The 24,440-nt window shown below is 48.3% G+C and overlaps 1 protein-coding gene across 1 annotated transcript in view; it reads left to right on the top strand.

Moving 5' to 3' along the window:
• Positions 1 to 24,440, top strand: part of LOC140425041 (polycystin-1-like protein 1) — a 543,547-nt gene that overhangs the window by 76,028 nt on the left and 443,079 nt on the right. Inside the window, exons 3-6 of the mRNA XM_072508831.1 lie at positions 3,076 to 3,261; positions 6,914 to 7,095; positions 11,047 to 11,205; positions 11,533 to 11,852. Coding sequence (XP_072364932.1) covers positions 3,076 to 3,261; positions 6,914 to 7,095; positions 11,047 to 11,205; positions 11,533 to 11,852 — 847 coding nt within the window. The remainder of the gene's footprint in view (positions 1 to 3,075; positions 3,262 to 6,913; positions 7,096 to 11,046; positions 11,206 to 11,532; positions 11,853 to 24,440) is intronic.

Genomic DNA, 24,440 nt, shown 5'->3' with positions numbered 1-24,440 from the left:
TGAGGAAGGGATTCTTACAGCGTAGTAGGGATAGGGGGGGGGCTGGCACTACCGAGCCTAAGTGAGTATTATTGGGCCGCTAATATTTCAATGGTGAGTAAGTGGATGGGAGAGGAGGAAGGAGCGGCGTGGAAGAGATTAGAGAGGGCGTCCTGTAGGGGGACCAGCCTGCAGGCTATGGTGACAGCCCCATTGCCGTTCTCACCAAGGAACTATACCACGAGTCCGGTGGTGGTAGCTACACTGAAGATTTGGGGACAGTGGAGACGACATAGGGGAAAGACCGGAGCACTGGGTCTATCTCCACCCCGATAAGAAACAACCATAGGTTTGCCCCGGGGGGAATGGATGGGGGATATGGAATGTGGCAAAGAGCAGGTATAACGCAATTGAAAGATCTATTTGTGGATGGGAAGTTTGCGAGTCTGGGAGCGCTGACCGAGAAATATGGGTTGCCCCAAGGGAATGCATTCAGGTACATGCAATTGAGGGCTTTTGCGAGGCAGCAGGTGAGGGAATTCCCGCAGCTCCCGACACAAGAGGTGCAGGACAGAGTCATCTCAAAGAAATGGGTGGGGGACGGTAAGGTGTCGGATATATATAGGGAAATGAGAGACGAAGGGGAGACTATGATGGACGAACTAAAAGGGAAATGGGAAGAAGAGCTAGGGGAGGAGATTGAGGAGGGGATGTGGGCAGATGCCCTAAACAGGGTAAACTCGTCGTCCTCGTGCGCCAGGCTAAGCCTGATTCAGTTTAAGGTATTACACAGGGCACATATGACTGGAACACGGCTCAGTAAATTTTTTGGGGTGGAGGATAGGTGTGCGAGGTGCTCGAGAAGCCCAGCGAATCATACCCATATGTTTTGGTCATGCCCGGCACTACAGGGGTTTTGGATGGGGGTGACAAAGGTGCTTTCAAAAGTAGTAGGAGTCCGGGTCGAACCAAGCTGGGGGTTGGCTATATTTGGGGTTGCATAAGAGCCGGGAGTGCAGGAGGCGAAAGAGGCCGATGTTTTGGCCTTTGCGTCCCTAGTAGCCCGGCGCAGAATATTGCTAATGTGGAAAGAAGCCAAGCCCCCGGGGGTGGAGACCTGGATAAATGATATGGCGGGGTTCATAAAGTTAGAGCGGATTAAGTTCGTCCTAAGGGGGTCGGCTCAAGGGTTTACTAGGCGGTGGCAACCGTTCGTCGAATATCTTGCGGAAAGATAGATAGGGGAGAACAAAGAAGGCAGCAGCAGCAGCCCAGGACTTGGGGGGTGGGGTGTGGGGGGGGGGGGGGGGTGGCCTGAGACAAGGCAGTTGCCAATTAGGGCTAGTTTTTATTTTTTGTTATTTAATATTTATTTATTTGTTGTTGTTTTCTTTTGTTCTTGTTTAAATAAAAAAGGTCATTATTATCTGTATTGTTATAATGTTGTGTAAAGGATGCACAATGTACTGTGTTGGTTGACCAAAAATTTTCAATAAAATATTATTTAAAAAAAAAAAGAGCTGATTGTCGGGGGTGAGGTGAGAGTGACTGCCCTTGACATCAAGGCAGCATTCGACCGAGTACGGCATCAAGAAGCCCTAGGCAACCTGGAGTCGATAGGATTCAGGAGGAAAACTCTCCACTGGTTGGACTCATACCTGGCACAAAGGAAGATGGTTGTGCTGGTTGGAGGTCAATCATCTCACTGCAGGAATCCTCAAGGTAGTGTCCTAGGCCCAATCATCTTCAGCTGCTTCATCAATGACCTGCCTTCCATCATAAGGTCAGAAGTGGGTATGTTTTTGGATGACTGCACAATGTTCAGCAACATTCACGACGACTCGTAAAATGAAGCAGTCCATGTTCAAATGCAGCAAGACCTTGACAAGTGGCAAAGTACATTCGTGCCATACAAGCCAGGCAATCACCATCACCTGCAAGAGAGGATCTAACCATCGCCCCTTGACATTCAATAGCATTACTATCGCTTAATCCCCCACAATCAACATCCTTGGGGTTACCATCAGAATCTGAACTGGACTAGCCACGTTAATACTGTAGCTACTAGGGCAGGTCAAAAGCAAGGAATCCCACGGAGAGAAGCTCGTCTCTTAACAACAACCCCCCCCCCCAAGCCTGTCCACCATCTACAAGACACAATCAGGAGTGGAATGGAAAACTCTCCACTTGCCTGGATGAGTGCAGTTCCAACAACACTCAAGAAGCTTGACACCATCCAGGACAGCACAGCCCACTTGAGTACTCCTCCTTCCACAAACATTCAAACACTCCACCACTGGTGAACGGTGGCAGCCTTGTGTACCATCTCCAAGATGCACACACCAAGGTTCCTTCGACTGTACCTTCCAAACCCACGACCACTACCATCCAGGACAAGAGCAGCAGATACCTGGGAATGCCACCACCTGGAGGTTTCCCTCCAAGTCACTCACCATCCTGACTTGGAAACATATTGTCGTTCCTTCACTGTTGCTGGAACAAAATCCAGCACAGTGGGTGTACCTACACCTGAAGGACTACAGCGATTCAAGAAGGCACCTCATCATCACCTTCTGAAGGGCAACTAGGGATGGGCAATAAATGCTGGCCTAAACCAGCGACACCCACATCCCGTAAATGAATAAAAAAATAATCTATTTCTATGATTTTGGATATTTGGTGCATGTTTGCATTTCAAACCATTCAGGAAATGGCGATTGAAGAGAGATGGCACATTTTTTAAAACAAAAAAACTACATTGTTTGAAGGAAACCTGTTTTATTCATAAATTTTCATGAATTTGCTGGGACAAATTTATTTGGATTTCAAGTGTCAATGAGCCATGGCAAAAAGCTGCCCCAGTCTGAACATTGAATAAATTAATGCAATTAAGAGGTTATGCAAAAGATTTATTGTATTCTTACATTGTGTTAACACTGGTAGATATTGAAACGTCAACATTTTTTAGCAAATACAACAAAAGGCAACATAAGAAGAATCATATACACAAACTCTGTAACATAGGTTTTATCAGAATAATGTCTGACTTAATCACATCTCTTATGCAACTCTCTTCATTATTTCTCTCACTTCCAGCTTTGACTTGACTGTGCTTTTAAGTGGGACAGAATGTGTTTGTGCCAATGAAACCAAAACATTCTGGAGTTCAAGTAACTACAACTCTTTCTTCAGCAATGATACTTTGCTGAATACCAGCCTGTCCAAAAGTGGCAACTTTACAGCAAGAGAGAACCTCTCCCTAAGCACAGGATGTATAAGCAGGTAAGGCAGTACATAAAATATAAGACTTCTGAGGTCTGTTGTTCCTATCATTCCTATCATTTCTATCAGCAATGTAGTCCATCCACATAAGATGTCTTCTTTCAGCTGGTGAAGTTTCACTCTCTTTTAAGGTGAGGTAATGGATTAGCTTTGATGCTGCATGGTACAAATATTGGAGCTGAAAGCTGTCGACACTGGTGGTGACTTGAAAATCGTAATAAATAACAAAGAACAAAGAAACGTACAGCACAGGAACAGGCCCTTCGGCCCTCCAAGCCTGTGCCGACCATGTTGCCTGTCGAAACTAAAATCTTCTGCACTTCCGGGGTTCGTATCCCTCTATTCCAATCCAATTCATGTATTTGTTAAGAATCCCCTGAAAAGTCACTATCGTCCCTGGTTCCTCCACCACCTCCGGCAGAGAGTTCCAGGCACCCACTACCCTCTGTGTAAAAAAACTTGCCTTGTACATCTCCTCTAAACCTTGCCCCTCGCACCTTAAACCTATGCCCCCGAGTAATTGACCCCTCCACCCTGGGAAAAAGCCTCTGACTATCCACTCTGTCTATGCCCCTCATAATTTTGTAGACCTCTATCAGGTCGCCACTCAACCTCCGTCGTTCCAGTGAGAACAAACCAAGTTTATTCACCCTCTCCTCATAGCTAATGCCCTCCAAACCAAAACAGCCTTAAGTCCCACAGCCTTTCCTCATAAGATCTTCCCTCCATACCAGGCAACATCCTGGTAAATCTCCTCTGCACCCTTTCCAATGCTTCCACATCCTTCCTATAATGCGGTGACCAGAACTGCACGCAATACTCCAAATGCGACCGCACCAGAGTTTTGTACAGCTGCAACATGACCTCATGGCTCCGAAACTCAATCCCTCTACCAATAAAAGCTAGCAGGCCGTATGCCTTCTTAACAACCCTATCAACCTGGGTGGCAACTTTCGGAGATCTATGTACATGGACACCGAGATCTCTCAGCTCATCCACACTACCAAGAATCTTACCATTAGCCCAGTACTCTGTCTTCCTGTTACTCCTTCCAAAATTAAACACCTCACACTTTTCTGCATTAAACTCCATTTGCCACCTCTCAGCCCAGCTCTGCAGCTTATCTATGTCCCTCTGTGACCTGCACCATCCTTCCGCACAGTCCACAACTCCACCGATTTTAGTGTCATCTGCAAATTTACTCACCCATCCTTCTACGCCCTCCTCCAGGTCATTTATAAAAATGACAAACAGCAGTGGCCCCAAAACAGATCCTTGTGGTACACCACTAGTAACTGAATTCCAGGCTGAACATTTCCCATCTACCACCACCCTTTGTCTTCTTGCAGCTAGCCAATTTCTGATCCAAACTGCTAAATCACCCTAAATCCCATGCCTCCGTATTTTCTGCAATAGCCTACCGTGGGGAACCTTATCAAACGCTTTACTGAAATCTATATACACCACATCAACTGCTTTACCCTCGTCCACCTGTTTGGTCACCTTCTCAAAGAACTCAATAAGGTTTGTGAGGCACGACCTACTCTTCACCGTGTTGACTATCCCTAATCAAATGATTCCTTTCTAGATGATTATAAATCCTATCTCTTATAAACCTTTCCAAGACTTTGCCCACAACAGAAGTAAGGCTCACTGGTGTATAGTTACCAGGGTTGTCTCTACTCCCCTTCTTGAACAAGGGGACAACATTTGCTATCCTCCAGTCTTCTGGCACTATTCCTGTAGACAATGACGACATAAAGATCAAAGCCAAAGGCTCAGTAATCTCCTCCCTAGCTTCCCAGAGAATCCTCGGATAAATCCCATCCGGCCCAGGGGACTTATCTATTTTCACACTTTCCAGAATTGCTAACAACACCTCCTGATGAACCTCCTTTCCTGTTTCTAACCTCAGCCCATACTACCTCAGTGGACGAGTCCTCATCAAACGTCCTTTCTGCCACCGTAATACTGTCCTTGACTAACAATGCCACCCCGCCCCCTCTTTTACCACCTTCCTTGAGCTTACTGAAATATCTAAACCTCGGAACCTGCAACAACCATTCCTGTCCCTGCTCTATCCATGTCTCCGAAATGGCCACAACATCCAAGTCCCAGGTACCAACACATGCTGCAAGTTCACCCACCTTATTGCGGATGCTCCTGGCGTTGAAGTAGACACACTTTAAACCACCTTCCTGCCTGCCGGTACACTCCTGCAACCTTGAAACTTTACTCATGACCTCACTACTCTCAACCTCCTGTATACTGGAGCTACAATTCAGGTTCCCAACCCCCTGCTGAATTAGTTTAAACCCTCCCGAAGAGCATTAGCAAATTCCCCCCCCCCAGGACATTGGTACCCCTCTGGTCCAGGTGTAGACCATCCTGTTTGTAGAGGGTTAGATTGTACCTGGGAAATGGTTGTTGTCAGGCACTTGTCTGGTGTAACTCTTTACTTGTCAATTATCAGCCCAAGTTTGACTGTGGTCCATGTCTTTCTGCATGTGGGCACAGACTGCTCCAACCTATGAGGAGTCCAAAATGGTATCAGTGCATATCCCCATTTGTGACTTTATGATGGAGGAAAGGTTATTCAAAACAGCTGAAGATGGTTGGGCCTAATGTTATGATCCATGTTATAACTGGACAGGAAGATCCTAAAATGGCACCAACCGTCCTTTCGTTCCTCCAGTGATTGCTTTCTTGAATGTTACTGCTTTGAGCAGAGCTATGAGAGCTGCCTTCTCACTCTCTCCCTGTCTCCAACTGCTTTTAGCAGTGCTGTGGGAGATGTTCCCTCTCCAGCAGTTTATCTGCATGGGTTGCTCTGACTTCCAATTAAAACTAAAGAACAAAGGAAAGTTTTTTTTCCCATTACAAGTGTCTCTGGTTGCCAAGCAATTATATTTACTCTACATACCTAGCTCCCTCTATCACAAGAGAAACACAGTTGGAACTTAATCAACCTCCACACACACAAACACCCTTTGTCCAGCATGAATCTAATTCTAGGTCCCTTCCAGGCACAGAAACAATAAATTAAACCCACCTAAACTATACCTTAGATCTAATGTTTACCAATACAAATATAAATCCCTTAAAACTACCTTTGTTTTCCTAATGTTAAGACACTACCCCGTGGAACTCCAGTAGTGATGTCCTGGAACTGAGATGATTGGTCCTCAACAACCACAGCCGTCTCCCTAGCCAAGGGTTGCTGAATGCATTGTGAAAAACCTGTTCCTAGTCTGTAATGTTACAAACAGCTATGATAAATTTTCTTATTTTCAGCATTTTATGTAGCTTTGAGATAAATGATGTCAGCGTTGCAAGGAACTATCTTTCTTAAATGCCATTTTCTTGCTTCTCCCACCAGCAATATTTTGGCTTCTCTGAATGTAATTGGCAATTTCTGTTGGGGTTTGGGCCATCTTGTGCAAAGGGACTGGGCCCATTTTGAATTAGGTTTACGTTAACCAAGCATTTTTCATCAGGTGGAATGAACAATCTCTCCGTATCCATGTTCATGGCCACTTGCATTGCTTTAAAAATATAGATGCTGTTCTGCCTTCATGTTATTCCTCAATGAGACTAGCTTTTGCCTCATGTGCTTAGTTCCTTTCTGATGAAACCTTTTTATTGTTGACAGATGCTTTGGCAGTGTTTGCTTGTTATATGGAGATGGCAAAAGTCAAATGGCTCTGTATCAAACAGTTGGACCATATATAAGGGACATTAGTCTGATGCTTATAGCAGATCAAGTACAGACCAGGAAACCATTCCTGTTGGAAGTATGTGGGTATTTGGCTAGTCCTGTGGAAAATGCCATTGGTAAGAAGAAAGATCCTTTTATTAAATTGTGTCGAATAACAAATGAACAGAAGCAGATGTATGAAATGTCATAATATACACCAGTATATTCTGGTGCAGACACACACACACACACACACTGATGGACATGCAGTGGGACCAATCAGCATACACAACACCGTAGCCAATCACCAGTGAGAGCACACGCACTATAATGACAGGGGACAGGAGAGTTCCAGCTCATTCGAGTAGCAGCCAGCTCGGAGCACAGAGCTCACAGCCTGCAACACAGACAATCACCATGTGCTGAGTGCATCACCTGGTTAAGACTAGGCAAGGGTCAACAGTTAAAGCTGGTATTGCATTTACCCACAGTTCAAGTATGTTAATATAGTCAACCTTATAATAAAATAGAGTTGCACCACTTCCTGTGTTGGTGACCTGTTTGTGATCCAGAACACCCAACACATCATGGTACAAGGGGTGGTTGCATACTAGCACTTCTGAGACCCACCTGCAACTAATTCCACATCGCCGGCAATCTCGGGGTCAATTGGAAGACTTTTAAACAGCGCTTCCAGCTCTTCCTCGAAGCCACGGACAGGGAGAACGGCTGGGACACCAGGAAGATTGCTCTGCTCCTCTCCACGGCCGGGCAACATGCCATCCACATCTTCAACTCCCTCACATTCGCAGACGACGAGGACAAGACGAAGTACAAGAAGGTTCTCCACAAATTCGATACCCACTTCAGCATAGAGGTCAATGAAAGCTTAGAAAGATACCTGTTCCAGCAGTGCTTGCAGGGTAAGGACGAGCCTTTCCAACCCTTTTGAACACACCTCCGCATCCTTGCACAGTCCTGCGGTTACGGGCCCACCTCCGACTCCATGATACACGATCAGATCGTATTTGGTGCGTCAGCAGCTCCTCAAAATTAAGCAACTCACCCTAGCGACTGCCATCGAGACCTGTGCCCTGCATGAAAATGCCACCAGCCGGTACTCCCACATTCAGGCGGCTGAAACGGCGCGGCAAGGTCCCCACGAGGCGGAACGGTTCCAAACAATTGAACACCTCCAAGGCTGCAGCCTGGATGAGGGCGGCCATTTCGCGTGCTTGTTCACGCCAAATGAGGGGACGGTAATGTGGAGGAATGGCACCAAGCAGGACTGCACCGCGCATGCGCGGTGGCGCAACGGGCGTACTGACGTCACGACGTGCGGCAACTGTGGTTCCGCCCATTTAAAGCGGCAATGTCCTGTAAAATCGCGACAATGCCTACGATGTGGCAGACTTGGCCACTATGCTGCCTGTTGTTGAGCAGCTCAGCTTGCCAATTCGCATCGCTTCAGCCAGCCTCGCAGGAACGTTCGGGCAATTCAACCCACGTTCACCGAGTCCGATTCCGACTTCCTGCAGACTAGTGACACTGAGGACCCGAGGGAGCCTTTTCGAGTCGCTGTTATAACAAAGAACAGGCTGTCCCCGAATCAAAACCATCAGCCGCTGTCGGTGCACAGCACTGATCCAGACGACGAGTGGTGTGCCACCCTGATGGTCAACCGATCCCAGATACGATTCCGCCTGGACACTGGTGCTTCCGCTAATCTCCTAGCATGGTCAGACTTTCAGACCCTTGGGGTTAAACCAACCATTCTTCCGTCGACCTGCCAACTAGTGGACTAAAATGGCAACATCATTCCTGCTACCGGTTCATGCCAACTCGAAGTGACGCACAACTCGTGAAAAGCCATCGTTCCCTTCGAGATCGTGGGCTCCTCGAAGGACTCTCTGCTAGGCGCAAACTCCTAAACCTCGTTCAACGAGTACACTCTCTCTCTCCAGAGGACACGTCTGCCTTCCAGGATGCGGACTTCAGGGTGCAACTCAATGCCATCATCGACCAGCACCGTGACGTTTTCGAAGGCATGGGCACGCTTCCATACCCTTACAAAATCCTGCTCAAACAAGACGCCACGCCTGTGGTTCATGCACCTCGCAGAGTCCCAGCACCCCTCAAGGACCGCCTCAAGCAGCAGCTGCAGGACCTCCAGGACCAAGGAGTGTTCTCCAGAGTGACGGAACCAACCGACTGGGTCAGTTCCATGGTGTGTGTAAAGAAGCCTTCTGGCGAGCTCCGGATCTGCATTGACCCAAAGGATCTGAATCGCAACATAATGAGGGAGCATTACCCTATCCCCAAGCGCGAGGAGATCACGTGCGAGATGACTCGTGCCAACATGTTCACCAAACTTGACGCCTCGAAATGATTCTGGCAAATTCAACTAGACAGGTCCAGCAGAAAGCTGTGTCCCTTTAATACCCCGTTTGGCAGATACTGCTAAAACAGGATGCCATTTGGGACTATATCGGCATCAGAAGTATTCCATCGGATCATGGAGCAAATGATGGAGGGCATTGGGGTTGTGCGCGTCTATGTTGATGACATCATTTGGTCCACCACCCCGCAGGAGCATATCAGTCTCCTCCAGCGAGTTTTCAAACAAATACGGGACCAAGGCTTTCGCCTCAACCTGTTTGTGATCCAGAACATCCAACAAATCATGAAAGTGCAATTAATTTAATTATAAAATAAATGCAAAGCAGATTAGGATGTGCTGCATCCTGCCGATATTTCTCGGTTGAGGCTATTTGTGTGAGATTGTTGAGCAGTAAATAGGACTTTGACCCTTGCAGCGGAGCTTAATCAACAACAGGCAGGAGTTTGTTATATCCAAGCTCAAGATGGAAGTGACTGTGGTAATGCTGCAGCAGTTGGAAATTAGAAGTTGCATCAAGGAATGGACTGCTCAGTCCAACAGTTCCATGCTGCCATTCAGGTTTTGACATGAACCTCCTCCCTCCCTACCTCACCTAAACCGGGGGAGAGCTGGATTGGCTCAGTTGGCTCGACAGCTGGTACGTGATGCAGAGCAAGGCCGATAGCTTGGGTTCAATTCCAGTACCGGCTGAGGTTATTCATGAAGTGCCCTACCTTCTCAACCTTGCACCTCACCTGAGGTATGCTGACCCCAGGTTAAATCACCACCAGTCAATTCCCTCAAAGGGAAATGCAGCCGATGGCCACCTGGGACTATGAATAATAATAATAATCGCTTATTGTCACAAGTAGGCTTCAATGAAGTGACTGTGAAAAGCCCCTAGTCGCCACATTCTGGTGCCTGTTCTGGAAGGCTGGAATGGGAATTGAACCCGTGCTGCTGGTCTTGTTCTGTATTACAAGCCAGCTATCTTAGCCCACTGTGCTAAACTAGCCCCTCGGCAATATTACTTGACATTTACTTTACTCACCTAACTCTAATGGTACACCTTTTTATTCCATTCTTCTTTGTACGCTTAACTGCACTATGCTATTCTTTAACTGCATCTTGTGGCACTGTATTTCATGTTCTTACCACTTTTTGGGTAAAGAAAGCTCTTCAGAATTTTCCATTCGTGTCTATCTTATTTTTTTATGTAGTTTTGGACTCCCTCACAAGTTGCACATCGTGTTCCTGTCTTCCCTATCAAACACTCTCAGAAGGAAGTTCTTTCTCCTTGTCATGTTGAGAAAGATATAATCTCCTTCATTGAGAATCAGTTCCTCTGGCCATGACTACGTGCAGTGTGATTCCAACACAAAGAGAGAGAGAGCCACATAAAGCATCTGCATCCCTGAGACCACTTGAGACAATTCACATGACATTTAAAGAACATGACCTCGACCTTCAGGCTCTGGCCCACTGGTTTCCAAGTGGATCTGGGTTGCAAACATGCCCAATGGTTATATTCCTGACTTATTTTCCTGCATGCACACCATTTCCCCCACCTGGCCTGACTCCCCATTTTCATTCCAGGAGCTCCAAATGTACCCACCTTTCAGAAGCAAGCTGTTGTATTTTTGCTGCAGTAGAAACCATTTTAGGTAATTATTTTGGTAACATTCCTCATGCAGGTGACTTGTTTCAGGTACTGGAACTCTCAATGCAGCTGACCTATCCTATGTGCTGGTGAAAATTCATTGGGATAGTACGAATTGCAGCACCCTGAATGCCACTGTCACCTCCAATGGATTTTTTTCTTTGTCTCCTGTCTGGATCTACACTGAGCCTGGAAACTATTTGATAAGTAAGTTCTAGAAGTGTACTGTGACTTGGTATTCTTAACTCATTACTAAATCAAATAGATTTGATAGAAATTCTAAATAATTTTGGAGTATTGGCTCAATTTCAATTCCAAGAATATTCAGGAGTATTCAAGAATAGTCGTAGGGAATTTTGCAATGTATGTTTTTCATTTCGGCCAGATATTTCCACTGGTGTACCAGTCAATTAAGATAGTATCTTTAAAAATTGTCCTCATAGAGTTGGTGAAGTCAGTAAGTTTTATTTTGATGCCTCGCCTATGCATGCCATTGCTGATTAATAATTGGTAGCTTCTGCCTTTAATTCCCAGCTGTACTTGCAGACAATCAAATTTCCCGAGAGGCGAAAAACATCACTGTTATAGTTTTGGATCCAGCGCCTACTGCTCTTGAAGTGAAGCTTGTACAACTGACTGAGCAGATCCCATCCTGTGTTCCATTTAATGTTGACGAAACAAGTCCCCTGGAGAAAGTTTTCCAAGGAATTGACTATAACTTTGAGGCCTTTGTTTCTATGGGGATTGAATTGAGTTTTCTTTGGCGCTTCAGTGATGACAACAGCACACATTCCTCACAAAGCCTCCAGAACTGCAGCGAACATCAGCAACTGGACTGTCTTTTGGATACAGTGGTAAGTCATGCTTAAAGTACAAATTAGCCAGGCAACTCCGACGTCATGAGTTGAAATCCTGTCATGGCATGTTCCGAAACTGAATTCAGTGAACCTGGTTCATTTGTATGCTGTCACCGGAAAAACTATCAGTACTCCCCGATTAACATAAATGCCAAGGACTTGATCGATACCATTCAGGGAAAGGGAACCTGTCCTGACCAGACCTACATAAGACACTGTTCCATCCTAATGCCTTGCAAGCAATTCAGTTGTAAAAACAATTGCTCAGTAAGAAGGCCAACTTGAAGAGGAATAAGGGCTAGCGAGTAAATATGGCCGCAGCAGTATTGTCCAAGCCTCAGGAACATACAAAAAAAGAATGCTGCTTATAGGTTTGTTAATAGTTTCTGTGAATGTATTTTTTTTACTACAGTTTGACGGTTGTAGCAATATAAAATACTTTTTTAAAATTAATTTGGAGGAACAAATTATTTTTTTTCCAACTAAGGGCCAATTTAGCGCGGTCAATCCACCTGCCCAGCACATCTTTGGGTTGTGGGGGTGAGACCCCCGCAGATACAGAGAGAATGTGCAAACTCCACACGGACTGTGACCCGGGGGCCAGGATCAAACCCGGGTCCTCAGCACCATGAGGCAGCAGTGCTAACCCCTGCGCTACTGCTTCTCCCGGGGATATAAAATGGTTAATAAAATAATGAATTCACTGAATATTTGTTTTTTTACCTTGGCTGCTATTTTTCAGCCCCATTTGTGGGAGGGCCACTGCAGGAGATTCAGCGGCCCAGCCAAAAGGCTTGGTGGGAACCAGACAATGCCGGCGGTGGGCGGAGCGGGAAAATCCCGCCCCTATGTGTATTCCTTGACTGACTTAAAGTGGCAACAGATATTGCACAAGACAAACTTTTGTAAACCTCATGAACAATATCGTTCAACATTTCATTTACCAAATGTAGTGGATATCCTGAAACCATTTTAAGTTTAATGTGGAATACAGTATACAGTTCTGATCATTATACCATTAAAAAATGTATTGGCATGAGAAGGAGTAGAAAGAAGAGCAACAAAGGCCAATATTTAGCCTATGGCTGATGGTATTAAAATTTTTCCTGAATTAAAAAGTTTGACTAAAGCAACATATAAATATCAGCAAATCAACAAATAATGTTGTCCTTTGAGACATCAAAACTACCCAGATCTAATCATCTTGTTCCATCTGGGTGGATGCTTAATATTCCATGGCATTAATTGAATAAAGTTTCTCCTGATACTCTGCCAAATAATCCTCCCTCAACCAACATGGCATAAAAGATATACAAACTGGACATTGATCATCTGGTTGTTTGTCACACTGGTGCTGAATACATGCTGTATTTCCAAAATACCATAACTTCGCAAATACTGCATTGCAGAGGATATTTATTATATGCGAGGCATTTTTGAGAAGGCACCATATAAACAATGGGTGGGATTCTCTGATCCTGAGGCTAAGTGTTGATGCCATTGTAAACGTCGTTGCGTTTCCCGATGGCGTCAACAGGCCTCAGGAGCAGGCCTCCTTCTGCACTGTAAATTCTATGACTAAGGGATGTTCACAGTAACGTATACAGGGGACCAGCATGGCACTGGAGCGACCCACGCCACTCCAGCTGCCGATCCCGGTGTCAGATTCTCTCTGTCACTGCCCTTCTGCCACCCATACCATCAACTGTTCCTCCTCCACTATTTTCATGTGAATCCATGAGGCCTGCACCTCTCTTAGATAACATTCTCCACGACCCAAACGTATCTTCTATTTGAGACATGCTGTTCCTGCAAGCTGAGTCATTCGAATTATTATAACATAGAAAAAGGTCATTTGGCCCACCAAGTCAATGATGGTCTCTTGTTGTTAGTGAAAAATCTTCTCTTGGGCAGCATGCTAGCCCAGTGGTTAGCACTGTTACTTCACAGTGCCAGGGACCCGGTTCAATTCCCGGCTTGGGTCACTGTCTGAGTGAAGTCTGCACGTTCTCCCCGTGTCTGCGTCGGGTTTCCTCCGGGTGCTCCGGTTTCCTCCCACAAGTCCCGAAAGACATGTTGTTAGGTGAATTGGACATTCTAAATTCTCCCTTAGTGCACCTGAACAGGTGCTGAAGTGGGCAGCACGGTAGCATTGTGTATGGCACAATTGCTTCACAGCTCCAGGGTCCCAGGTTCGATTCCTGACTTGGGTCACTGTCTGTGCGGAGTCTGCATATCCTCCCCGTGTGTGCGTGGGTTTCCACCGGGTGCTCCGGTTTCCTCCCACAGTCCAAAGATGTGCGGGATAGATGGATTGGCCATGCTAAATTGCCCTTAGTGTCCAAAATTGCCCTTAGTTTTGGGTGGGATAACTGGGTTATGGGGATAGGGTGGAGGTGTGGGCTTGGGTAGGGTGCTCTTTCCAAGAGCCGGTGCAGACTCGATGGGCCGCATGGCCTCCTTCTGCACTGTAAATTCTATGACTAAGGGATGTTCACAGTAACTTCATTGTAGTGTTAATGTAAGCCTACTTGTGACAATGATCAAGATTATTATTAAAAAATTAGGAAGACCAAATGACAGGTTACTGCTTCCTTGTTTATGTATGACATTGAGTACAGTAGGGTTGGTCATTTGGGTGGGCTGCCATCATGGTGAGGGTGGATTGGATGCCTTGGGGGTAAGTGAGTGGATCAGAAGTCTTGTGCCGGGGCTGTGGGGATATATCAGGGCCTGATATTAGGGGATGGGACTGTAATCATTAAAGTTGAAAACCTGAATGACAATGAGGCTTGCAACCTTATTATCGTACATCTGCTTCCTTGGATTGGGTGGTCACTTGTTCACCTTTAGGCCTCAGTTAAAACCAGAAGATAAGTTTGGGTTGGGAATCAATTTTTTCTCCACCCCACCCAAATCTGTTCTTTTTTTAGGATAAATATTCAGCTTGTTAACTCTCATCACTAATTCTGCCTGAACTAGAAAGTGCTTTTCAGCAATTTTGCTCTTTATTTCAGATTTCCAGCATTTGGATTTTTCTCTTCTTTTTCATCAATTACAATATGTTTTTTGTAATATGCCAGGCAACAAAACAAAGCATTTTTCGAGTTCCGATGGCGGCCATGGTGTGAGTGGTCGCGCATTTGGCAACGTCCGCTCGAGGCTGTTTTTTTGGAAAGTTTTCCCATTTGTAGGGTGGATGCTTTGTAGAAAAGAGGTGTAGGACTGGCTGGAGAAACCTTTGAGTCCTCTGGTGGATGGATCCATGGACCAGAAGTGGGTCGAGAAGAAGGGAGCAGTTGGAGCAAGAGAACCTTTGGGCGCCACAGGTCAAGATGACGGTGGGTAAAGGGTCTGCATTGCCTGCCCAATGGTCGATGGAGCAACTGGTGGATTTTTTAATTGAAACGTTTAGCCACAGAGGCGGGAGGCCCAGGAGGACCTAGCCAAGGCGGTGGAGCCCTTAAAAGCGGGAATTGACCGGGTGGAGCAGAGGCTGGAGTCCCAGGGCCAGGCCATTTGGAAAGTGGAGGGGGGGGTGGGAGCACGAGGAGCAGCTCGCCCCATTGGCGGCTGAGATAGGTGTGATGCGGGAGACTCAGCAGCGGTTAAGGGAGAAGGTGGAGGACTTGGAGAACCGCTCCCGGCGGCAGAAGCTAAGAATCGTGGGGATGCTTGAAGGCATCGAGGGTACGGACGCTGACACATAATGTGTCCAATATATTGGAGAATTTGGTGGGGGAGGGGGCCTTTGACCGGCCCCTGGGGATTGACTGAGCGCACAGGGCACTGAAGAGGAAGCCACCGGCGAATGAGCCACCGAGGGCGATGGTGGTGCATCTTCACAGTTCCTTATCAAGGAGTAGATACTAAGATGGGCGAGGCACATGAGGTGCAGCTTGGAGGGAGTGAGCTTCGGGTGGACCAGAACCTGGGCGTGGACCTGGCGAAGAGGAGAGAGGGTTCGATCGGGTCAAGGGGGGTAAATTTGGGATGTTGTACCCGGCCCACCTCTGGGTGACTTTTAATAGCCGAATGCACTATTTTGGAACACCAGAGGAGGCAATGGAGTTTTTAAGAGACAATGGACTGGCAGGAGAAGGTGGACATTGTACTGTGGAGGAGGTGGGTGCTTTTTCGGTCCATTTTTTTCTTGTATCTTTGTTTTTGTTAGTTGTTGGAGAACTTTTCTCCTTCGAGATGTTTGGGTGCGATTGAGGGTGAGTGCACTTTTGTTTTCTTGCTTCATTGTTGCTTGTAAGATGTGCGAGCGGGAGGGAGGGGAATCAGCAGGGGGAGGGGAGGGAGGATTGGGCAGGGGCTTCCAGGCTAGCTGGATGGGCTAGTTTAAAAAAAAAAAATGTTTATTCTCCTTTTTCACATTTTCTCCCAAATTTACACCCAACAATAAACAATAATCAGTAACGAATGTAATGTCAATCCCCATATCAATAACAACGATCACATCCTCCCACCAAACCCCCAAACATTAGCCTGCATGTTAACATAAACAAATGACAAAAAGGAATCCAGAATCACCCATAGTCACCATTAACACATACAGTCTCCCCCCCCCGCCCCCCCAACCGCGCCCCCCCCCCCCCAAATGTTCGATATGATCCAATTCTCGAAAGTGCATAATGAATAACACCCATGAATTGTAGAACCCCTCCATCCTTCCCCTCAGTTCAAATTTGACCTTTTCAAGCGCCAAGAATTCCAGCAGGTCCCCCACCATGCCAAGGGGCTGATCTCCACCCTAACAGGATCCGCCTTCGGGCAATCAACGAGGCGAAGGCTACAACACGTGCCTCCCCGCCCGTTTCCAACCCCGACTGGTCCGACACCCCGAATATGGCCTCCCGAGATCCCGGGTCCAGTATCACGTGCACCACTTTAGAGATTTCCCTAAACACCTCCTTCCAGTAATCCTCCAGCTTTGGACAGGACCAAAACATATGAACGTGGTTTGCGCCCTCCCCCCCCCCCCCCCCCCCCCCCCGCAACGTTCACATATATCTTCTACCCCCTCAAAGAGCCAGCTCATCCTCGCCCTTGTAAGGTGCGCTCTATACACCACCTTCAGCTGTATCAGCCCCAACCTCACACACGAGGTGGAGGCGTTTGCCCTCCGGAGCACCTCACACCAGAACTCCTCCTCCATACCCTCCCCCAACTCTTCCTCACACTTTGCCTTGATCCCTTCGAGCGGCGCCTTCTCCTCCTCCACAATAGCCCCGTAAACCGCCGATACTACTCCCTTCTCCAGTCCCCCAAGGGGACTGAAGGGGGGTTGTCGTCAGCACCTCCTCCAGCAATGTGGAAGCCGGCTCTACTGGGAAGCTCTGTATCTCCTTTCTGGCAAAGTCTCGAACCGGCATGTATCTGAATATTTCCCCCTGCTCCAGCCCATACTTCGTCCTCAGCTCTTTCAATCCTGCAAAACAACCCCCAAGAAACAAATCTTTTAGTGTCCTAATTCCTTTCTCCTCTCATCTCCGAAAATTTCCATCCTACTTCCCTGGCTCAAATCTATGGTTCCCCTGAATCGGCATTTCCCTTGACCCTGCCCCCAACCCGAAGTGCTGTCGAAACTGCCTCCAAATTCACAACAAAGCTATTAATACTGGACTCCCTGAGTATCTCCCCGGGGCTGGCGAGAGCGGCGCTGTCACTCGCGCCTTCAATCCCGACCCGCTACCCAAACTCTCCTCCACTCTGACCCATTGGGAGTCTACCCCTCTGACCCAGCTCCGTACCTTCTCCACATTCGCCGCCCAGTAATAATACATCAGGTTCGGAAGACCCAAACCCCTGCCTGCCTTCCTCTTTGTAGTAGCACCTTTTTAATTCTGGCCACCTTCCCTCCCCATATGAACGAGGTAATCATCCCTTCAATCTCTCTAAAAAATGCAGGAAAATCGTCAGGCATTGAAAAATAAACAGGAATCGCGGCAGCACATTCATTTTAACTGCCTGTACCCAACCCACCAGTACCATCCCACCTTGCCAGATCGGCTTTCACTCTCCCCACCAAACTAGAAATGTTGTACCTACGGAGCCCCCCACAATCCAGAGCAACCTGCACCCCCAGGTATCTAAAGTGAGTCCCTGTCTTATGGAATGGCAACTACCCCACCCCTGGCCGAGACACCACAAAATAGTCACTCTTGTCTAGATTTAATTTGTTCCCTGAGAAAGACCCAAACACCCGAAGCAGCTCCAGTATTCCCCCTATTGACACACTTGTTTCCTACACGTATAATAACAAGTCGTCGGCATGTAAGGACACTCTATGCTCTATCCATTCCACCCCGCACTATCCTTTTCCATACCCTGAACTAATGTGATGGCCAATGGCTCAATCGCGAGTGCAAACAGCAGGGGGGGACATAGGACATCCCTGCCTAGTCCCACGGTGGAGAGGAAAGTATTCTGAGCTGATGTTATTTGTGCGCACACTGGCCCTCGGCTCCTTATATTATAGCTTTACCCAGTTCACAAATCTGAGTCCAATTCCAAACCGCTCTGGAACTGCCACCAAGTACCCCCATTCTACCCGGCCAAAAGCTTTCTTGGCGTCCAATGCCACAACCACCTCTGTTTCCTTCCCCTCTGCCGGTACCATAACCCCGTTCAATACACTCCTAATGTTCGAAAACAGCTCTCTCTCACAAACCCCATCTGATCTTCACCTATCACCTTCGGGAGGCACCCCTCTAGCCTACCTACCAGTACCATCGCCAATATCTTTGCGTCCACGTTTAAAAGTGATATGGGCCTATAGACCCACACTCCGTCAGCTCCTAATCTTTCTTAAGTTACAGGGAAATTGATGCCTGCCCCAAAGTTTGTGGTTACACCCCCTTCCCTATCGCCTCCTCAAACATCCCCACCATCAGTGGTACCAGCTTATTTTTGAATTTTTTATAATATTCCTCCGGGAACCCATCCGGCCAAGCCACCTTCCCCGACTGCATCTTCCCAATCGCATCTTTTATCTACTGCTCCACTATCGCCCCCTCTAATGTAGCCCTGTCCCCCTCTCCTAACCTCGGGTACTCCAGCCCATCTAGAAATTCCTGCATCACCCGGCCTCCCCCAGGTGGCTCTGACCTGTGCAACCTCTCATAGAATTCCTTAAATACCTTGTTAATCTGATCTGGAGCTACCACCAACTTCCCTGCCCTGTCCCGCACCTGGACAATTTCCCTTGCCGCAGCCTCCCTACGGAGCTGACCTGCCAACATATGGCCCGCCTTCTCTCCATGCTCATAAACTGCCCCCTTGCTCGCCTCAATTGGCGTACCGACTTCCTGGTAGATAGTCGGTCAAAGCTCACCTGGGGTTCCTTCCTCTTTTTCAACTGCGCTGGGTCCCTGTCTTCTGCATACCTCCTGTCTACCTCCAGCATCTCATCTGTTACCCTCTGACGTTCCAACCTCTCCTCTTTGTCTAGCCTAGCCTTGAACGAGATCACCTCACTCCTCACCACTGCCTTTAAAGTCTCCCAGACAACCGCCTTTGACACCTCACCATGCAGTTAAAACCTACATATTCCTCGATTACTTTTTCAATTTTGTCACAAAACCCTCGGTCCCCCAACAGTCCCGCATCTAACTTCCACCCTGGTCTTTGTACCATCGCCTTCTCCAGCACCATATCCACCCAATGCGGAGCATGAGCTGATGGGCTAGCTAATGGGAGCACAGTGGGGGGTGATCAGGTGGCTGGCGTAACAGAGGGGATGGGTAGTTGTTTTGTTTACAAGAAAGGGGGTTGCTGACAAAGGTGTTGTTGATGTGGCGTTGCATGCAAGGGAGTGATGATGGTGGACATCTGGAGGGTCACGTGGTATGGGTCGGGGGCTGGCCTAAGAAGTGGTATGGTTGATCAGCAGGGGAAGGGGATGGGGTACCCTCCAACCAGACTGGTCACATGGAATGTGAGGGGGCTGAATTGTCCAGTTAAACGGTCGCGTGTTATCGCGCATCAGAGGAGCTTGAAGATGGGCGTGGCCTTTTTACAAGAAACACACTTGAAGATCGGGGATCAGACAAGCTTAAGGAAAGGGTTCTTCATTTGGGATGAGACCTGAAGGCGTGGTGGTGCTGGTAAATAAGCTGGTGGCGTTTGAGAGAAATATAGTAGCTGATTCGGGAGAAAGGTTTGTGGTGGTGATTGGGAAGCTGGAGGGGATACCTGTGGTCCTGGTAAATGTTTATGTCCCAAATTGGGACGATGTGTAGTTTATGAGGCAGGTGCTGGGCAAGATCCTGGACCTGGACTCGCACCGACTGATTATGGGGGAGGTTCACCATTCGGCTGCCACGCTGTGGGAGGCACTCAAAGCAGTGATTAGGGGGGAGTTTATATCGATCCGGGCTTTTAGGGAGAAGGAGGAGCGAGCAGAGATGGCAAGGCTTGCAAATAAGATTCTACAGGTGGACTAGAGGTATTCGGAGGCCTCGAAGACAGGATTGTTGAAGGAGAGGCAGAAGCTTCAGATAGAGTTCGGGTGGTGTCCACGGTGAAGGCAGTAGGGCAGTTGCAGAGGGCCAGAGGGGCAGTGTATGAGTACGGGGAGAAGGCAGGTTGGATGCTGGCCCACCAACTCAGGAAGCAGGAGATGGTGAGGGAAATTGGAAGGGTGAAGGATGGTAGTAGTGGAGTGGTATTGGACCCGGTACGGGTCAACTGGGTATTTGAGGAGTTTTATAGGAGGCTTTATAAATTGGAGCCCTTGACCGGGGGGAGGGTATGCAGTGATCCCTGGGAAGGTTCCCCAAGGTGGAGGAGGGCCTGGTAAAGGGGTTGGGAGCACCCAGTGGACTGGTGGAGGTGATTGAGAGTATGGGGGCGATGCATGCAGGGAAGGACCTGGGCTCCGTTGTTTCTCCGGTCGAATTTTATAAAAGTTTTTTGGACCTGTGGCCCCTGCCGGTAAGGACATTCAATGAGGTGAGGGAGAAGGGGGGTCCCCCCCTCCCCCACACATTATCACAGGCCTCAATATCTTTAATTTTGAAGAGGGATAAGGATCCGGAGCAGCATGGGTCTTACCGCCCGATATCACTGCTGAATGTGGACACCAAGTTTTTGGCTAAGACCTTGGCCTTGCGGATTGAGGACTGTGTGCCGGGGTGATCGGAGAAGACCAGACCGGGTTTGTAAAGGGGAGGCATCTGTCGGCTAACATCATTAAGCGCCCGTTGAACGTTATAATGATGCCCTCGGAGGGACGGAATGTGGAGCTGGTGGTCGCTGTGGATGCGGAGAAGGCCTTTGATTGGGTAGAATGAGAATATCTGTGGGAGGTGCTGGGGCGGTTTGGATTTGGGCAGGGGTTTGTGGACTGGGTCCAGTAATTGTATCAGGCGCCGGGTACTTTTGTAAGGATGAACTGGGTGAGTTAGGGGTATTTTATGCTGTATCGTGGGATGAGGCAGGGATGCCCACTCTCCCCATTGCTCTTTGCAGTGTCGCTTTGAGCGTCAAGCGGTTGGCAGGGGATCGTGCGGTAGGGTGGGTGGAACATAAAGTCTCGCGAGATGCAGATGATCTGTTGCTCTACATATCAGACCCATTGGAAAGTATTGGAGGTATCATGGACATTTTGGTGGAATTTGGCCGATTCTCTGGGTAGAACATAAGCATGGGGAAGAGTGAGGTCTTTCCAATCCAGGTGAGGGGGCAGGAGAAGAAGCTGGTCGAGCTGTCGTTTAAGGTAACGGGGGCGAGCTTCAGGTATTTGGGCATTCAGGTGGCCCGGGGATGGGAGCAATTACATAAATAGAATTTGGACCGGTTGGTGGAGCTAATGAAGGGAGATTTCAAGAGGTGGGATGTGCTGCCGTTGGCAGTGGAACGATGCGTGCAGTCCGTGAAGATGACGGTACTACCGAGGTTTTTATTTGTGTTTCAGAACCTTCTGATTTTTATTCCAAAGGCCTTTTTTAGGAAGGTCAATACATTGATCTTGGGGGTTGTGTTGGTGGGGAAAGCCCCTCGGATGAAGAGGGTGCTGCTGGAAGGGGGAAAGCGGGCTGGCCTTGCCCAACTTAATGAACTATTACGGGGCAGCAAATATAGTCATGGTAAGGAAGTGGGTAGTGGGGGAAGGGTCAGTGTGGATGGAGCCAGCCTCTTGTAAGGGCACTAGCTTGGGAGCACTGTTGGTGGCGCTTCTGCCATTCTCACCGGCCAGGTACTCCACCAGCCCGGTAGTGGTGGTGGCCATGAGGGTGTGGGGCCAGTGGTGGCAGCACCTGAGGCTGGAGGGAGCCTCAGCTTTTATAATAATCATCTTTATTGCCACAAGTAGGTTTACTGTGAAAAGCCCCCAGTCGCCACATTCTGGCACCTTTTCGGACCATAGAGGGAGAATTCAGAATGTCCAAATTACCTCAGCACGTCTTTCGGGACTTGTGGGAGGAAACTGGAGTAACCAGAAGAAACCCACACAGACACAGGGAGAACTTGCAGACTCTGCACAGAAAGTGACCCAAGCCAGGAATCCAACCTGTGATCCTGGAGTTGTGAAGCAACAGTGCTACCCATTGAGCTACCGATTTGTGGCCAAATGTGTGGTTTGTTCCGAGGGGGCTGGACGTGGGGCTCCGGGGAGTGGCGGCGGACGGAGATTGAGCAGTTTGCGGATCTGTTTATGGGGGGGCAGCTTTTTGAGCTGTGAGGGGTTGGTAGAGGGGTATGAACTGCCCAGTGGGAATGGGTTCTGGTACTTACAGGTTCGGGACTATGTGAAGAAGCAGGTGCCATCCTATCCTGACCTGCCGCCCCTGGGATTATAGGACAAAATGGTGTCGAAAGCAGGTGTTGGTGAGGGCAGGGTGCCGGAGAGTTTCAAAGAATTAATGGATTGGGAGGGGGCCCCGGTAGGAGAAGGTAAGCGGAAGTGGGAGGACGAGCTGGGGAGCGTGGTGGAGGCTGGGTTATGTCAGGAAGCTCTGAGAAGGGTGAATGCATTCTCTTTGTGTGCTAGGCTTAGCCTTATCCAAATTAAGGTAGTTCACAGAGCGCCAATAACGGTGCTCAGAATGAGCAGATTTTATGGGGAGGGGGTGGAGGATAGGTGTGGGCGGTGGGCGGAGGGGTTCCGTGAGCCATGTCCACATGTTTTGGGCCTGTCCGAAGCTTGAGAGATTCTGGCGTGCTTTTGTGTCTTATGGTCTTATGTCTGAGGTGCTGAGGGTGAAGGTTGTCCCAAGTCAAGAAGGAGCAATTTTGTGGAGTGTCAGAAGCCCCGGGAGTCCAGGGGGTGAGAGAGGCTGACATTTTGGCCTTTGCCTCTTTGGTAGCCCAGAGATGGACCTTGTTGGGATGGAACATAATGTGTTGGGTGCTCTATATTGACCAGCGGGCGAAGGTCGGTCTCGACGGTGAACTGAGGAAGTGCGTAGACATCATCGTGAAACTTAACCACACCGGTCAGAAGGCCCAGGCACTCCTTTTCTATCTGCGCGTAGCGCTGCTCCGTGGGGGTCATCGCACGTGACGCATATGCAACGGGGACCCATGATGAGGCCTCATCACGTTGAAGGAGCACTGCCCCAATGCCGGATTAACTGGCATCGGTCAAAATTTTGGCCTCTGTTGCTGGATCAAAGAACGCTAAGACCGACGCCGTGGTCAGTTTTGTTTTGATTTCTCTCCATTCGCGCTCGTGGGCAGGGAGCCATTGGAAGTCTTGTCATCTTCCTGACCAGGTTCCTGAGAGCCGTGGTATGAGAGGCGAGGTTAGGGATGAATTTCCCTATAAAATTGACCATGCCCAGAAATCGGAGGACCGTCTTCTTGTCCTCTGGTGTTTTCATAGCTGTGATGGCAGCTACCTTGTCCGCATCCGGCTGCACACCCAATTGGGAGATGTGGTCCCCGAGGAACTTGAGTTCTGTCTGACCAAAAGAGCATTTGGTCCTGTTGAGGGCTCATGTATACGTCTGAATACGTGCTGGAGGCGACTCACATGCTCCTGGTGGACCAAATGATTATGTCATCGACATAGACGCGAACACCTTCAATGCCTTACATCATTTGTTCCATAATCCTATGGAACACTTCTGATGCAGAGATGATCCCAAACGGCATCCTGTTGTAACAATATCTGCCAAAGGGGGTATTAAATGTGCAAAGTTTCCTGCTGGATTTATCGAGCTGGATTTACCAGAATCCTTTTGAGGCGTTGAGTTTGGTGAGGAGCTTGGCGTGAGCCATCTCACATGTGAGCTCTTCGTGCTTGGGAATTGGATAATGCTCCCTCATGATATTGCGATTTAGATCCTTGGAATCAATGCAAATTCTCAATTCGCCAGAAGGCTTTTTTACACATACCATGGAACTGACCCAGTCGATCGGTTCCGTGACTTTGGAAATCACTCCTTGATTCTGGAGGTCCTGCAGCTGCTGCTTGAGGCGGTCCTTAAAGGGTGCTGGGACCTTGCGAGGTGCGTGCACCACAGGCTTTCGAGGAGCCCACGATTTCAAAGGGAAGGATGGCTTGGCATGACCTGTGCGTCACTTCAAGTTGGCGTGAGCCGCTGGCAGCAATGGCATTGCCATTATAAT

Source organism: Scyliorhinus torazame, chromosome 6 (genome assembly GCF_047496885.1).
Source record: "Scyliorhinus torazame isolate Kashiwa2021f chromosome 6, sScyTor2.1, whole genome shotgun sequence".
NCBI lineage: Eukaryota > Metazoa > Chordata > Chondrichthyes > Carcharhiniformes > Scyliorhinidae > Scyliorhinus > Scyliorhinus torazame.
The sequence above is the reverse complement of the archived record's forward strand: the minus strand, read 5'-3'. Positions and strand labels throughout refer to the sequence as shown.